This window comes from Corvus kubaryi, unplaced genomic scaffold (assembly GCF_017639235.1).
Source record: "Corvus kubaryi isolate FWS band 111438036 unplaced genomic scaffold, C.kubaryi_AGA036_p1.0 37382, whole genome shotgun sequence".
Lineage (NCBI taxonomy): Eukaryota > Metazoa > Chordata > Aves > Passeriformes > Corvidae > Corvus > Corvus kubaryi.
Window position 1 is genome coordinate 1,290,728 of NW_024581124.1, and position 16,394 is coordinate 1,307,121.

Genomic DNA, 16,394 nt, shown 5'->3' on the forward strand with positions numbered 1-16,394 from the left:
TAGTTTTTCATAGGCCACTTTATTATGCAAGTATATATAGGCTCTTCCTGTTTAAGATGCCTAAATCTCATTTTCTGTGCACTTAAACTTGGCCACAAATTCACATCAAGTTGGAAAGGGAATTTACCACCTGGGATTCCTGTCTTCTCAAGATACTGCTAATTATTATAATAGGTCTATATTCTTGGGTGTCAGCCTCAGGAAAGAAGGAGCTGGAAGCTGACTAATGGAATCTTTTTATGAGAGCCACAGGTGAAAGGACCTAAAGGTGCCGAGGGAGAATCTTGCCTCCAACTGTCATCTTTTCCCCCTCATGTGCTGAGGGAGACTAAACATTCAAGAATGCAAAAAAAGGATAAAGAAGAGGATGTTGATTCACTATTTCCAAGATAACTGAAGTATCTTAGAAGTGAGTCAGTTTTTCTCATTCAGAAGAAAAAATCTGAAATGATTCAGAAACGAAGCTGTCATCCTAACTCATCTTGCACGTGACCTCTAGCTGTTAAGACAGAGATGGAAGACAAAGGGAAAATGAGGAGTTCTACAGGCAAGCAAATTACAGCAGAGCCAAACAGAAATGGACTTCACAAAGAGTTTCAGCTTCTATAAATAAAAAGCTGAATGGAATTCTCATATCACTACAATTGCTCCTCCTGCCTCCCTGCCCCAGCAGTTGTTTCCCACTGGTCTCTCAGCTTAAACTTCAAAGCTGCATGACCTAAAGCTGAAAGACATTCACATTATGAAGTGTCCATGCTGGGGGTGGGAGGCGTTAGCGGCATTTAAATACCACAGTTGAAATTTCTTCTCCAGTTTACACTGGTTCTACATCCTCCACGTAGCAGAACTATTACAAGTCCCCAACTTAAATCTTCCTGACACCATCTCTCACCTGGGCCATTCACAGCACAGTCTACTCACACAAACATTGTGCTTTTCCCTTACTCGCTGCAAGAGCTTTTCTGTTCCACAGATGCCGTTTCACCCCTACCAGGAATCCAGCCTGTCTTATCTGTACATACAATTTTTGCCTGGATGTCCCTACAGACAAAGCAAAGGACTGGAAATCACAGCTCAGAGCTGCAATGTCGAGGCGTTCTCAGAAACAGAGAGCAACAGTTGACAAACATGGCAGCAATTATGAGGATGCAAAGATGGAACTATTCTTCACATTCCTGAGCAGACAGATAAGACCAGAGCTGGTCCTGTAACCATCTCAAATTCCTCTCCTGTGATTTTGTGGAGTAACTGAACTCCACACGGCAGAGCTGTGAGTCTCAGCAGCACTGCTGTACACAGTTACTGTACAAGGCTTCACTCACATCATTTAGCATTTCTCCCAGAAAAACATTTGTTTCCTTACAGTCTCCAAAGTAAGAATATCATAGGATAGAATTGTATTACCAAGTTGTTGGGGGTTTTAGGGAAAAGAATTAGTGGCAGAGACAGAACAGTACTTCTGGACCTCCAACTCACATTCCAACTGTATCTTCTCGTATGATTTTTCAAAGCCTTCAGTTCCAACCCTAAACTTACTATTTATGTTCTACATATTCAAATTTAACAGATCCACAAAGATCACAATAAATTTTTCAGCTGTAGAGCACAGCTCAGCAACTCATGTATGTGTCCACCAGCTCTGAACAAATAAGAACATGGAACATAAGAATCAGAGAAGATTATGACAAAAAAGGCCGAGGATTCCAATACAATTAGCAGTCAGCTGTGGAAAGAGTGTGTACACAAGAAAGGAAAAATCCACAGGTGCCTGCTCTGAATTCCTTGAAAATATTGGGAAAAAGAATGGGAATTTAAAGGTACCAGACTAGAGAAAGTTTGGCAAGGCCAGGTTCCATATGGGAATTTTCCTATTTGAGGCAATACATTTTCTCCGACTCAAAGCACTGGAAGACAGATGAGAAATCTTTCACTGCTTTGTAAATTATGAAAAACACATGGGACCAAAATGAATACTCAGCTTAGTAAAGCAACAGAAATGAGAGATACTTAATAATTCTGATAGGAATTCTCAACAACGTGCATGAAATACTCAGAAGATGTTAATACAAGAACACATGACTTGCTCTCACAGAGGAGATCTTCCCAGTCCCTGAATTTCCACCAGCAGGCACAGGAGGGGTGTGGATGGTGCCATTAATCAATCAGTTCTACTCACTTATTCACAATACAACAATCAAAATTAATGATGGAAGGGAGCTGGAAAGGGCAGATGAGTGCTTGAGTCAACTTGCAAAGATTTAAAGAAAGCAAATTAAAGCAGCAGTGAAATGTGAACCACAGCCAATCTTAATTACAAACTAAAGCCAGAGTAAAGTGAAGTTTCTCTCTCTTTCCACTACATGTTGCCTTTAGCTGAAGACAAATTGCTAGCACTTTTGTAATCTACTAAGTTAAAGTCATTATCCTGGCAGTGCCAGGAAGTCTAATTTCCTGGAGCACTAATACAAAGATTTATAAGGGAATTTAAACACTCACCTTCTAGAATAGAAAATCTATCATCAGCATGAGGCTACATGGAAAGTGACTGAGGATTTCAGATAATGGAGAAGAAGAAATTCACCTGCTGACAAGTTCATCCAAAATCTCATTCCCTGCCTATGTAGGCTGCTGGCCAAGGTAAGTGTACACACAAAGCTGAGCTTTCAAATAAATTCAGCTTTTCTGTGACGTCCCCACTGCAACAAAATAGACTTCTTCAATTACAAGCATTTTAACACTGGTTCAGTATTTCAGCACAACTCTCTCCTAAACTTATGTTCCCATTAAATGGAACTAAACTTAAGTAATCAAAACAGGAAAGAGAAATTAATAACCACTTTAATAACTGCTTCAAAGGAGAAAATGAGCTAGTTCATCCACCCAGCTGAAATGTACCTGCACATCCTGTTATGGCTGAAGACTTTCAACTCCCTAATGAGACAAATTGAAATGAGAGCTGAACTTCAACCCCCAAAGCTCCTTAGAGCAGCTACTGTTCTGCCCCCAGATGCATGTGCACATAAACAACAAGCCATGAGATTTGCTTAAACCAGACAGCACAGAGGTCTGGATTTAATTAGGAATAACCTAATGCTGATTCCATATAAAAAACTGTTCTGCTCTTCTGGACTTTCTTCTCCCATACTCCAGCACTGAGGAGCAGAGGTGGACAGTCAACACCTCCACACAGGAGGATTAAATGTTACAACTCCTGTAACATCTTTGGGGGGCTGACACACATCAATCCTTAACTCTGCTCAGGAAACCCTACTGCAGAGGTACTGCCATCTGAGACACTGCCTTCCCCTGCACAGATACGATGAATCCTGATCTTCCCCCAGTGCCTGAGCCTCCTGCCACTATTCCTGCTCAGAAATAAGGACTCTGTGAACAAAGCACAGGAGTTGTACTACGCTATGTATTTAATGTGTACACAGGAGAAATCAGCACTGTGGTAGTGCGGAAGAGAATACGCTGCAGAGGAGGCAGCCAGCACCACTATCACTGACCTACTTTAGACTGGGGAAGGGATTTCAGCAAGACTTTTACCCCCTCACAGAAGCAGCAATTTTTGAAAGTCCTAAATTTAGCAAGGTTCTGAGGACAGCATTCATAATTTCTTGTCAGTGCTGCTCCCTTCTCTACGCAAACTCATACCACTTTCTCCCGAAATTTATCCTCCCTCTCTCTTTGACTGTCAGGAAAAAAAATACACTCCTTTCAACAAAGAGGAAACAAGAAGCTTCTCTTTCACAATCTTTCCTCACGAGGACAGCAGTACTCTGGACACTGCCAGGGCATATACATTCATTTTTTAGTATCAGATGAGACAGCTTCTGAAAGCACTGCAAGTTCTCCCATCTGACATTATCCAGTTTACCACAGATAACAACCCTGAACTGGAAGCTTTCCCCTGCCAGAATGCCTAGCACATAAAATTATTAAAGGCTTAGAAATGGTTTCAGGACTGCTCAAATGATGTGCTGCAGCAAAACCTGATTCCCATTAAAAAACCAGGAGCCATCAGGAAGAGACTCTAGTTCATCACTCTGAAAAAGACAACTGCCTTCCTTCATTCATTCCTCTCCAAAACAAATAAATTCGGGGGGGGGGACGGGGGGGACAGGAGGGGAAGTAAAATACTAGGTTACAACTCACAAGAGCCTTTGGATTGTTCAGGATATGAAGATTTTCCTAAGACGTTGTACCAGCAGGACAGATGTTCTGAAGAAGGACTGAGAAACCTCTGCATCCTGCACAGACATCACCCACAATCTCACAATCTACAGAAGTTTCTGGTTTTATGATGTTTGGCTACAGGACAAGCAGTGATTCATACCATTAAAGTAATCTGGAGTCAAAATGAAGTTTCCAGAGCTGATAGAAAATAAGTCTGAAATAGTTTGCTGCTGCTAATTCATGATTTTTCAAGTGATCATAAGCACACTCTCAATTAAGCTCAGTGGTCATACCTAGGAGTATCCTGTAGGGAAACCATTATGTCAAGTTCTTGAGATCACGTCTTTAGATCCATCAGATAAGCTCCATGGATGTTAACTACAAGATTACAGGAGACTTAACAACACTACATCCCAGTATTTGTTAACTACCCCAATGTTCATCTGCTGCATTGCATGAACAAATCTTATTACTGCAGTTTCATTTGCTCACAAAGATTCCAGCTGAAAACTCACTTTAATATGGCTTTAATAATACATGAAAGAGATTAATCTATAATTGTTGATTTTTGAAATAGCACTTCATCATGTCACTCAATCTGAGTGCTTTTGATCATTAAAACTTGCATGATTTTTCCATCTTGGTAACGAGGTTCTGCCTCAGCTGAGAGCTGATCTCATCAGAGCCAATTATACTCTGTAGCAGAGATCTGACCAGGGCTCTTAAGGGTTTTAAAACAGCAATTTTATTTCCTTTATTTTACCGAACAATTCGAAGTTCAAGCAACCTTGTTAGAACCTTTAGTATCCAGGAATTCTCAAGTAAATGAGATGCTTGGCAGGAAACCACTGGTAAAAAAGTGAACAAAAATGCATCACTGTCTTGGTTTTTTTACTCTTAGCACACAAGTCAATAGTTACTTACACCTTTTTTCATGTCAAAGTGCTCCTTTCAAAATGCTGTGGGATTAATCTCCTGACCTTATCTAGCATGAGATATGTAATTTATTTGTCTTTGATTAAATGGGGGTATCTCAAAATTATCAAACAACCTCTTCAAGAGTGTGAGATTTCTAGCAATTGAATATGATAACAAGCTGTGTAAGCTCTGAGACAGATACATCTCCCATCAGATCTGCACATCACTTCTACCATTAACAGAGCCACATGAAATATTTTTATCTTATTTTAAAGAAAGCTATACGAGATACATTTTCCTGCAGAAATTCTTGATTTCCATCTTTTCCCTTTAGTGGCACCTATATTCCAATCACATTAGAAAGGAATGCAAATGCTGAAGCCTTTGCTATATTTTGCATTCCTTTCTTTTCCTGCATCCTAAAGGTGTCTCCTTGCTCTGCACTGTAATGAACTCCCAGCCTGAACTGATGGCAGCCAGTGAAGGTTGGTTAGCAGAAGTTTCCTGCAGCTCTCTAGATAGGATGGTACTGCAGCTTCTAAGAGGTACATCAGTATCTTGCATTATTGCACAAGATACAGCAGATCTTGTGTAATAATGCACCAAATGAAAATCAGTTTAGACACGAGACTAGAAACTGCATCCACTGTAAAGGGTATCTGTAAATAGATTAGATTCATCTGCATATTAGGATTAGTTTGCATATCATCAATCAGAGCTTCACTGTGAATCTGAGTGCAGCACTATGTATGTATAATTATTACACCATTACTGACTATCAGCACATCCCTAAGGATCTCAGACACAACCTCTGTTGTTGCTCCCAGTTAACAGCCAAGGAAATTGAAGCACAAATAAGTGGACTGGACCAAGGTCACTAAAACAGCATAATTCAGGTATTCCAAGTCCATGGATCTCTCCACTGAGTCACACTGTCTCTTTATACCCTCCAAAATTCTCTAAGTGACGCGGGAAGAGTTTAAAATTTTTCTTCTGAGGAATACTCAGGTAGTTCTGGGTATTCACAGCTCATTAAGGTGAGGCTGACAGGGTGGCAATGCAGCAGTTGCCATGACAATGGCTGGATCTCTGCAGAGACATTGCACACACTTCAAATCAAAACCCGTGCAAGTCTCAAAACACCATCCAATGCTCTAAGAATTCTGACAAAATCCCAAATCACCTCCTAATCTCCAATTAAAAGAAGTACCATGCATGCAAGAAGGGAACGAAGGTTGTGAAAGATTCCACCTCTGGCAGAGCTGAAATACAAAAAGCACAATGCAGGAGAGTTTTTCTGTGAACCTCCCATATCCTGGAAAACTACAGGTACTGCTCAGTACAGACATGGAGGAATACTGTGTTCAGGGGAAGACTGACTATCAGTAAAGGGAAAAAACCTCAATCCCTGCTGTCATCCAATTCCACAGAACACTGAAAAATGACAGAGATGCCAGGGAAGGGAAAGGGTTAGTGCTAAGTACCCTCACCCAGGGCACTTCACAACTCCTTACAGTCACATCTGGTGCAGGTGGGTTGCAAATGGAGCTGTAGAGGAGGAGAGCTTGCACTCACCCCTCTCTGGAGTTACAATCACCTAACACCAAATCAGACAGCCTTCTATGAGATTCCACCAATTCAGCAGTTTTATATAAAAAGTCATATCCAATATTCAACACTAGATAACAGCATGCACAGATATATCCATTATTTCAATTAAGTCACTACAAAAGAAAGAGATTGGCCTGATATGCTCATGTCTCAAGTCCCTTTAAGAGCCTCCAGCTCCCAAGCTACTTGTTATTTCCAAAAGCACAAACATTAGCATTACCTTTTGCTGCTTCAGACCGCTTAGGCAAATCAAGTGTATCAAAATTCCTGTCCAAATCTCCATTCTTCTTTCCTGTGCAAAAAAGAGGACAACAGATAGAAATGACTGTCAGTATACTGACAGGTAAGTTTCTGTCATGTGCATCTACAAGATGGGAGAAGATACAGACCCAGAATATAAATCACAGACTGCTACCCATAATTGTATGTATCTGACTTGCAGTCCAGCTGCACAGTTGTGGTTTTAGCATGGGAACTTAGGGACAAACACCTGTGCTGCTTTCAGGTTGATCTGCAAACATGCTTAGCACTAGCATTTCAGAGAGTCTTAAGAGTGTTTTAAACCTTGGAAAATTCTGCCATTTCCCTTCTTGGCAAAGCTGTGCCCCTCCCTCAGAAGCCCAGTGTTTACTTGCTGTTTTCACAGAGGGATTTTGACCCGAAGCTTAGCTGAAGCAAAAACTCAGCAGCAGAGCAAAAAAACAACAGCCTTGCTTTGTAGCCTCTATTCTCAATGCCACTACCAGGCAGGAAGACTTGGATTTAATATATTGTACAGACAGCAGCCAACAACTTAACCTTGAATTGCCCTTCAATCGACAAAGTGTCATTTTTACTATTTATTAGAAGCTAATGGAAATAATTCCATACTTCTGCTAAGAAGCAGTGTCAAACCATTACATCAGTTTTAATTTATACAATCCTTTATGGAAAACAGAACAAAACCTGCACTTTTAGTTTTAGTCAGGTTGAGAATTCAAGGTTATGGAAACACATGGGGAAGGAAGGGTTAGTTTCCATGCCCCCAAGGAGACACACTGCCTTGGGTAAGCCTGCATGGATGCTGTGGGATAAGCAGGAACCTTGCCATCAGAGGAATACTGACAGCAGAGAGAGAGATTTGGAAGGCAGTGCAAGAATCTGCATGGCTTCTGAGGCCAGTAGCGTACAATTTAGCTTTCCCAAATTATTTTGAGGGGGGAAAATTTAGTCCTTCTCCCTCCAGAGGAAGGAAGGCAGGTGTGATAGAATGAATTCAGACAACGCAATTTAAGCTGCCAGAAGTGGCTTCTGCACAGGGACTACCAGGCTGTTAATGGAGGTTTTACAGAAAGGGCTGAAAGCTCCACCAGCCAGGCTGCTTAAAAGCAAACAGGAAAATGGTCCTTGAAAATGTAATGAGGAGATCAGTGTGAGTCTTGACTGGCAACAGGTAACGAGATGGGAAAGGCCAGTCCCTGCCTTGTTATAGCAGGGGGTTGGTGCACGCACAGTGAATTCAATGGGTCACTCTACCTTTCCTCTTGACAAAAGGATAAAAATACTCAGTACTGTACACAGAAGAATCGAGCTTTTAAATACCATTATGAATATTCAGAAATAACATCAAGAGGGAAATCTCCCCTCAAGGTAGTATTCCACCCTCTCCCTTTCTTTGGAAGGGGATGGAATCACACACTTTTCTTTTGAAATGCCAACACAGAATACCAGCCAACTTCAACTGCTGTGCAAAACAAAACATGCACCTAGAAGTTCTGCTTATCTGAAGTAATTTCCTTAACTGAAGTATGTAAAAGCCCATCTAAGCTGCCAAAAGGTCATGCAGCCAGGTATCACAGCACTCCTCGAAAGGTATCTTTTCTAAAGGAAGGGACAGCAATTAGTGGCACTTTACAGCCTTCCACCATTTTTTTTCTCCGTGAAAGGAGCAACACGTTGCTTGGGGAATCAAATACCAGAAAGAAAAAGTGCTGTACATCACCAAAGGACAGTGCATTTCGTAACAGCAGGTGAACCCAGTTACTGGCTGCAAACCCTTGTTGACCCTTAGAGCACTGACAGGAAAAAGCAAGGCAGAAGGAATTTAAAAAAAAAAAAAAAAAAGCATTCAAGGAAGGAAGTCAGTGTTTAGGAAAGATTACAGACTTAAGGCAGACCAATAAATGTGACTCCATCTTATCTACAAGTAAGACAAACTGTTTTTTCACATGACCCCAAATTTCATGTCTCTGCCATTAGACAGTTTAAACCTCAGAACATGTTCTCAAGAGAGCCACACCTTACTCAACATAACTACTCATTTCAGAAGTTCTCTCTATAATTTAAAGGTTGGTTTGGAACTTCTATCAGCCCTACAGAACTGAGATGGTACAGTAAGAGTTCCCCTCTTCTCAGTGGCAGTGTTTAGTAAGCACTGTGTCTGTGCACAACTTGTTAAGGAGGAATTGTCCAGGAGTGCAGTGTTGGCTGCTACTTTTGACCTGGGAATGCCAAAGCAGCCGCCTATTTACTAACCCATCTTTCATAAAGACAGCACCCTCCACCTGTGCTCTGGGCTCTTCAGTTGCTATCTCTCCATTTCTGGGCCAGACAGCAAACACTGGCTGGTTTGGAGGAGCCTCTGCTGGTTTGTGTCTCAGCCCTCTGAGAAACTTCCACCTTGCAGGCCAAAGCCAGTCTGTTCAAAGCAGAAGCTGCCAGCTGCTTACCAATGGCAGCTGTTCAGAATATGGAGCTCTGGCCAAGAGGATTTCAACTCTACAAATTACTTGCTTAATCAAATGGATTTGGTTTGGAAATACCCCAAGCACACTCATTTTTCCAGGGCTTTCCTATAGAGACAAGGTGAGCAAGCTGCAAGAAGACTCCAAAACAAATACACCCAGAAAGCAAAGGTTTCAATCTGAGGCCCAGCAGCTACTTTTCCCCTTTGATTTTCACAAATACTGGTTTGGAGTTTCTAAAAAGGTGACCAAATCTAACAATTCGAGAGCCTACTGATTACAGTCCTCTCGGCCATCCCCATGCCCACCTGATGACATGAGAGAACCAGCATCACTGCCAGGTTCCGTAGCTCTGAACACCCTGCTCTCTCCCTCGACCCTGTGCAATTGTTCACAACAGGAATGTGAACACACACACAACCCATGTGGCTGGGATTTGTATGGAGCACTCCACTGCCACTTTCTGGATCTTCACAATCAGGCTGTGCACCACAGGGAAGCTGAAACCACAGCACAAACCGCACTTGCAGCAGGAGGGAGTTTAAGATCCTGGTTTTGTACATTTCAATTTCCACCCATCTCCAGGTTCTCCAGCCTGAGGTGTGTCAGAGAAAAGCCAATGCTGTTAGATCAGAAGCACAGCTCTAAACCTTGCCCAAGAGACAGTTATGAACATGCCTGCTGACAGGCCTGTTTTGTGAGACCCGGCTGTAGGATTGGCAGAGCACTCTGGTTTGGGAAAATTGCCTGACATGAGACTTGCTTGTGCAAGATGCAATTTACAGTCTCTGAAACAGTGGGATTAAAATTCTTCCCCTCTCCCCCCCCTTGCTACTTTTCATTATATAAGAAACAACCAAAACATGACCTTCAGCATTTTCCACCTGTCAGAAACTCTGCACAGACTCTGAAGTGTGACCCAGCATTATTACCCACTAATGTTCTTGTTGATCTTCCTCAAATGTGGTTTTTCTTTACCGGATAATCAAACCATGATTCAGCAGATCATTCTGCTGAAGGATTAATTCCCAAAAGCTTGCTTTCTGGTTGAAATAAAAGTTTAAGGGAAAGTCCTTCTTCATAACAATCCCGCCTTATCCTCCCTGGTGCTCATTAATACAGCCACTGAACTGGCCACAAAGGAGTGACAGAAATCAAGGGCTGAGCTCTGTCCTGCCAGCAAGTCCATCCTCCACAGCCTCACCACTCATAGTCCAGAATCAGTATCCTGCAGAACACTACCCAGCACATTTGCTGGATGGAGCAATTAGATTTTGTTTGGTTTTTTCCCCTCCCCAACACTTCTCCTTCGGCTCAACCCTCCAGAACCCATGATCTGAAGCAAGTGTCGTGACCTGAAAATGGCCCTGCCTTCATCCCCAATCAGCCTCAGTAACAAAGTCTCCCAGGCACCCACAGCCTATGAACTTCCCAGCTGAGGGAAGCTTTAGCCTCAGACTTGTGTATTCCAGGTGCACTTCCACGTACTGTGCTGGGATGAGAAACTTAAGCCTATCCCCTGAGACAGGTACTGGGGATAGCTTCATCCAGCTCCTCTGCCTAACAAAGCTGCAGCAGCCCAGGCCCGTGCCCAAGCAGAGGAAGTGCCAAGGACCCTTCAGAATACACATCCAAGCTGCTGTGGCTCACAGCTACTTCCATCCCCCAGACCAGCCAGCAGAGCCTTCCATCTGACAGGGCTGGGGAGACAACTCTCACACTTGGGTGTTCCTGCTCTCCTGGGCTTAGCAGGCCAGCTGCACAGCAATTCCCCTACTTCACTTACACCAGGAATGAAAAAATCCTTGTTTTTTCCATTCTTGGTGTGGAAAGACCAAACTGCAAAGCTCCCTCAGAGGATTTTTCCATGCCTGCTGAAATGAACAGAAGGATGCATTGGGGGAGCAGAGGGGAAGGTGAACGAACAAGACCTTGATCTCAGCTCTTAGCCTTGCATGAGAAAGCCGAACAAAGCATATTATGGTGATGATGAAAAGAAAGTATTGCAGACTCACCTTGATTGAACCACTCCTCTAATTACCAGAAAAGCAGCAAAAGAAAAACAAAAATTTACAGGATGAAGAAAATACAAAGGAACAGTCACAAAGAGGCAGAATTTCACAGAACAGGTTCAAAACCTGAGTATTATAAGACTACAGAAGTTTTATCAATTAAAAAACCAAACCAAGGTATTCCACTTTCTCCCTTTTGTTCCTGCTGAAAACCCCCAATCTTTCTTTGCACAGCATTTTTTTTCTTTTCTTTCTCTTTTCATTAAATGAAAAGGTGCTCACAGAATTGAGGGGACAGAAGGATGACTAGCCCTTTGCAGAGGTGTTTGAAATGTTGTGATCAATGACCATGAAATAAAATAAAATAAACATGGAAACAGTGTGAGATTAAGTGAACAAGAGAGGAGAGAACAGATAAATTTTGAGGTTCTAGACTGAGAAAATTAAGATAGGTTCAGACCAGTATCCACATAAATTTAACAGAAGACAAGGGAGCTTCTCTTTATGATTTTAAAAGCACATTTATGAATGGATTTTAACTTTTATTTTTTAAGCACAACAGTTGTCTGAGACTCTCTATTCTTCTGATCTACATCCCACAAGCTGTGAGCCCAGCATTATCACCAGTTGATTTCCTCTAGGGAATAGCACACTTTCAAAAGAGCACTGCAAAAAGCTGGGAAAAACCATTAAATATATTGTCATTTCCTGCTGAACACACAGAGCCAAACCCAAGCTGTCACTGAGTGCCTGCACTGCTTGCTGCAGTCCACAGGCTCATCCTCATTGTTGGATGATTTTGAGACCAATTTGTCCAAAAAGACATGATGTGGTGCTTCAGCTGACAAACAGAAAGTACCCGGGTGCACAGCCCCAGGAGAGGCATCTCTAGGTGGGCCCAGGCACACACCTGGTGTGGGACACACACCTGAGAGTGCTCCCTGGCTACTGCCATCGAGGCGATGAGGACAGGTCTCCCTCAGCACAACACCCTCCTCCCACAGGGCACTCTGAGCTTCTATGTCTGAAAGTGTTTCCATTGACTGTGTTGCTCTCAAGCAAAGCAACAACAGTGACTGCAAGTGGCAGGGAACAGGCTCAAGTCAGCACATGTGCAAAGTTTCCAACAGGTATCACACCGCAGGTTCAGTCACACCCTGTGAGAACAGGCTGGCCAGGCAGGCAGAATTATTTCTTTCGTTTTTCCCTCAGTCATTAGAAGATTCCCACCAATTTTTCTTTTAAACAGTTCAAATCTAGTTGATGACAGACTAGTCTGCAAAAGCAAGTTCACACTGTGATGACTTCCTTAACACATATGGAAACATGTAATATTTTAGCAACTTGTACAGGTCAGATCAAAGAGTAATGTGCAGCACACAGTCCATCAAGTTCAAACAACTCCATATCAGCTCTTTAGGGGCAAAACCCTTCCTTGTACCTGGCTATAAATAATAAGCCAGGATGTGTGTACACATGAATGAGGAGAATGAAGCCTAGACAGAAAATGGAATTAATTATCTCTGAATTCATCTAGAATAGTCATTTCTCTAAGAAAGGAAAGAAAACAGAATTCAGTCTAGAATAGTAATTTCTCTAAAACAACAAAGAAAATGGACATAATTTGAGTGTCTCTTTGTAAAGGAAACATGGACGGGGGGTTACTGAGACTATTAATCCTCTCTTATAATGAAACTCATTTGCAACACTCATGCCCCAGAGGAGAGAACAGGTCTAAAAGTGACTGACAATTAAAAGCTACAAAATCATGTTTGCAATTTAAATTACTGAAATAGTGACTGAATTGGGAGGTTGTACATTTTGGTTGAGTGGGAGGGGAGGCTTTTAGTTTGTTTTCAAGTATGAGACTCTGGAGGCATGGAAGATGTACAGCCAGGAGTGCCATGCAGGGGAATGGATGGATGGATGGATCCATGCTGGCCTGGCTTCCCGAGGAGGGCACGCATGCTACACAGCCAGGCAAGGGGACTGAGCAGAGATTTGACAGATGCAAGAACACAGCAACGCAGAGGAGAGGCAGAGCACATCCACCTTTTTCCAACAGCAGAGTGTCATCTGTCAGCATGCAGCACTCCTGTTTAAAGCCAAACAAAATCACAGCAATAGTGGGAAAAAGAATCCCAAATATCTAACAGTGATACAACACAAGAGATAAACACATGCCAGAACACAGCAAACACTCCACAAACTGCACCATCCTAAACAAGCACGATGAATGTGCTTGCAAGAGCAGAACTGCACGGCAACGTTTACCCCCAAATCCATTTCCAGTTCTGAGCTTTTTGCAACACATACCTTTAGCTTTTTTTCCACCAAAACAACCAGCATCATCTTTCTTCTTCTTCTGAGAGCCTCCTGTGCCTGTAGTCTGACCAGCATCTAGTTCTTGGTACTTATCAGCTCCGGGGACCTCTTTGTGGACATGATAGGAAAGGTTCCGCATGATGCACACACAGTTCTCCACAGACTGTTACAGAGAAATTTATGTTACAGGTAGTATTGCACCCTCTTACCTGCAAACCATTGTGTCATACAGAGGAGGGCTTGGGGAAATTGAAGCAAGAAGGACACCTGTCCCAGGAAAACCATGTAGCTCTCAAGGAAGATTTAGTCAAGACCCTTAAATTAAAGTTCATTCTTCCTCTAAACCCAATTTTATTTTTCTGAAAGTGAAGCACTTCAAAAATAGTATCCATTCAAAATGAAAACTCTCTCATCAAAAATACCACTTGATCTTACATAAAGAATACAATTCACCAAAAGATCAAATACACAGCAAAAAATGATCATATAAGGATCTTATTTTAATCCAAGTCTCTCTCTCATTCTTCCAACGTTTACAATCTCCAAGGGGCTCATTTTATTAAATTTTCTCTGGGTCAAAACCTAGGCCTTGTGAGGATTTCAATGAGAACACACGTTGTCCTGTAGTAATAGCTAATCCACAGCACATCGGGTTCTGACAAGAGCAATGCTCTGTAGGTTGCAATGGGAACCACCAGGTGGTTACAAAATCCACTTCCAAAATTACCTGATTAAGTAACAGGGCTTTGTAACTCCCTTGTATAGGCCATCACATGGTGGGACTCAAAAAGAATAAAATAACGATGCTTTACAAGCTTTCTGGTGATAGAAAGAAATAGTATGCTCTTTTTCAAACAGGTTAAAGTTATGATATTCCTCATGCATATAAATACACTTTGAAGTGCCATGGGATGAGATGATGATAAAAACAGATTAACAGAATCTGCACCAAAAAAAAAAAAGCCACAGTGAACGTGCTGCAGGTCTGAAAACATTTCTTAATGTCTAAGTACTTCAGTCTTTAGAGATGGTGCTGAATAAAGTCTTTAAAATGGGAACTGACTCCTTTGCTGCTTTGTGCAAACGGGACTCAATTCTGATTTGGAGACTGCACTTATAAATGCCAATTAAGTAATGCAGAACAACAGCAATAATGTCACTGACAATAAAGGACTACTCTCCCCACCTCTCAGCCGCCAGCCTTTGCTCCCCTCATCAGCCATAGAGAGAAACAGAGCAGCATCCTGCTGATACCCACCAGCAGTACCACGGATACCAGAGATACTCTATTGTCTGCAGCGAGCATAATCCTCTTCTGATACCAGCAAAGAGAAGTTGGATCTCAGTGCAACACTGCAGCGTAAATTAATGGAAACATCCACCACGTTTTAATGCTCAAGTTCACCTTATTGTCCGTGTCCTTCTTGCCAACCGCAGACTGCAAAGCATGAAGGAGGGCATCCACCAAGCCATCACACTCTCTTAGTCTTCTGCGTGCTTCTGCTCCATCTGAACTTACGTTCCTGACAGAAGAGAGTTGAAAGAAAGTATAGTTTTCACTATAAAGTTGATTTATACTACAATTATTAAAAACTCATCACCTTGGATGAACAATTAGGAGGCCAAGTAGACAGACAAACCCACTAAATCTCAGTACAATATGGGCAATGCACATCTGCAACTCTCTGAGCCTGAACAAAAAGGGGAACACAATCCCAGAAGTGCCTACAAACACATTTCTCTGCTTTGCTGGTGAGTCCAGGGACTCACCTTAAACCAAGCTGAAGTCTGCAGAACAAACAATATGTAAACCAAAAATTTGATTTCAAAACCAGCAGTTCTAAACCGAAAGACACTTTCACCACCTTAGGAAAAACATGCATAGTCACAAGATTGCTCAGCAGTATCATGGCCACAGAAACTGAAAAACCTGTGTGCAGCAGATTCAGCACAAAGCCTAGATCAGTCACCTTTAGTAAGGAAAGGACGATAGCTTACACAATCCTTTAAATTTCTCTAAACACTGCACAAGAGAATGGCACAGGTAGAAGAAGCAAGCCAGAGTGAAAGGCTACTTGGAGTTGTTAGAAGTTACATTTATCAATGACCGAAGAAACTGTCAGAGGGGACCTTTGAACTTGGCCTCACTCATCCAGCGAGCACAGACTGATACTCCAGCCTTGCATAAGCACCAACCTGCCACTACCCAATAAATAAATAAAATTCAAGTCAATTTTCCAAAGGCTGCCTTCCCCCCCCCCCCCCTTTTTTCTTTAGGGGGAAAATGAAGTGACAGAATTATTGTTAATAGTGCTCACTGACCAAGTGTCATATAAGACTATGGAAGGTCTTCCCAGAGCTGAAACGCAGTAATTTTGACAATAACACAGACAACCTTTCAGCTTTCAGGCCTTTGAATCCCACAAAGCTGTGTAAGGTTACCTCTCAAAAACTGAGGACACCATCATTACCCTCTGCTATCAGGATCATGCAGCCAGTTTTTGCTTTTAACTAGAGGGACTGCCAATCTCCAAGTAATTAACACATCAATCATGGTCCTCTCCCATGTCCCGGTCATCTAGGCAGGCTGCTGTGTTAATTGGATAGGTAGAAAAACCACATTTTC

General features: G+C 42.2%; 1 protein-coding gene across 11 annotated transcripts in view; it reads right to left on the reverse strand.

Annotated features, from left to right (window-relative positions):
- ARVCF (ARVCF delta catenin family member) overlaps positions 1 to 16,394 on the reverse strand; it is a 259,648-nt gene that overhangs the window by 36,560 nt on the left and 206,694 nt on the right. For 9 of the 11 annotated variants that reach the window (XM_042034727.1, XM_042034729.1, XM_042034732.1 and 6 more), the window contains 4 exons: positions 15,174 to 15,291; positions 13,760 to 13,931; positions 11,447 to 11,464; positions 6,929 to 7,000 (listed from right to left, as the gene is read on the reverse strand). In XM_042034727.1, the coding sequence (XP_041890661.1) occupies positions 6,929 to 7,000; positions 11,447 to 11,464; positions 13,760 to 13,931; positions 15,174 to 15,291 (380 nt within the window). The remainder of the gene's footprint in view (positions 1 to 6,928; positions 7,001 to 11,446; positions 11,465 to 13,759; positions 13,932 to 15,173; positions 15,292 to 16,394) is intronic. The other 2 variants (XM_042034728.1, XM_042034730.1) reach the window with 1 other exon arrangement.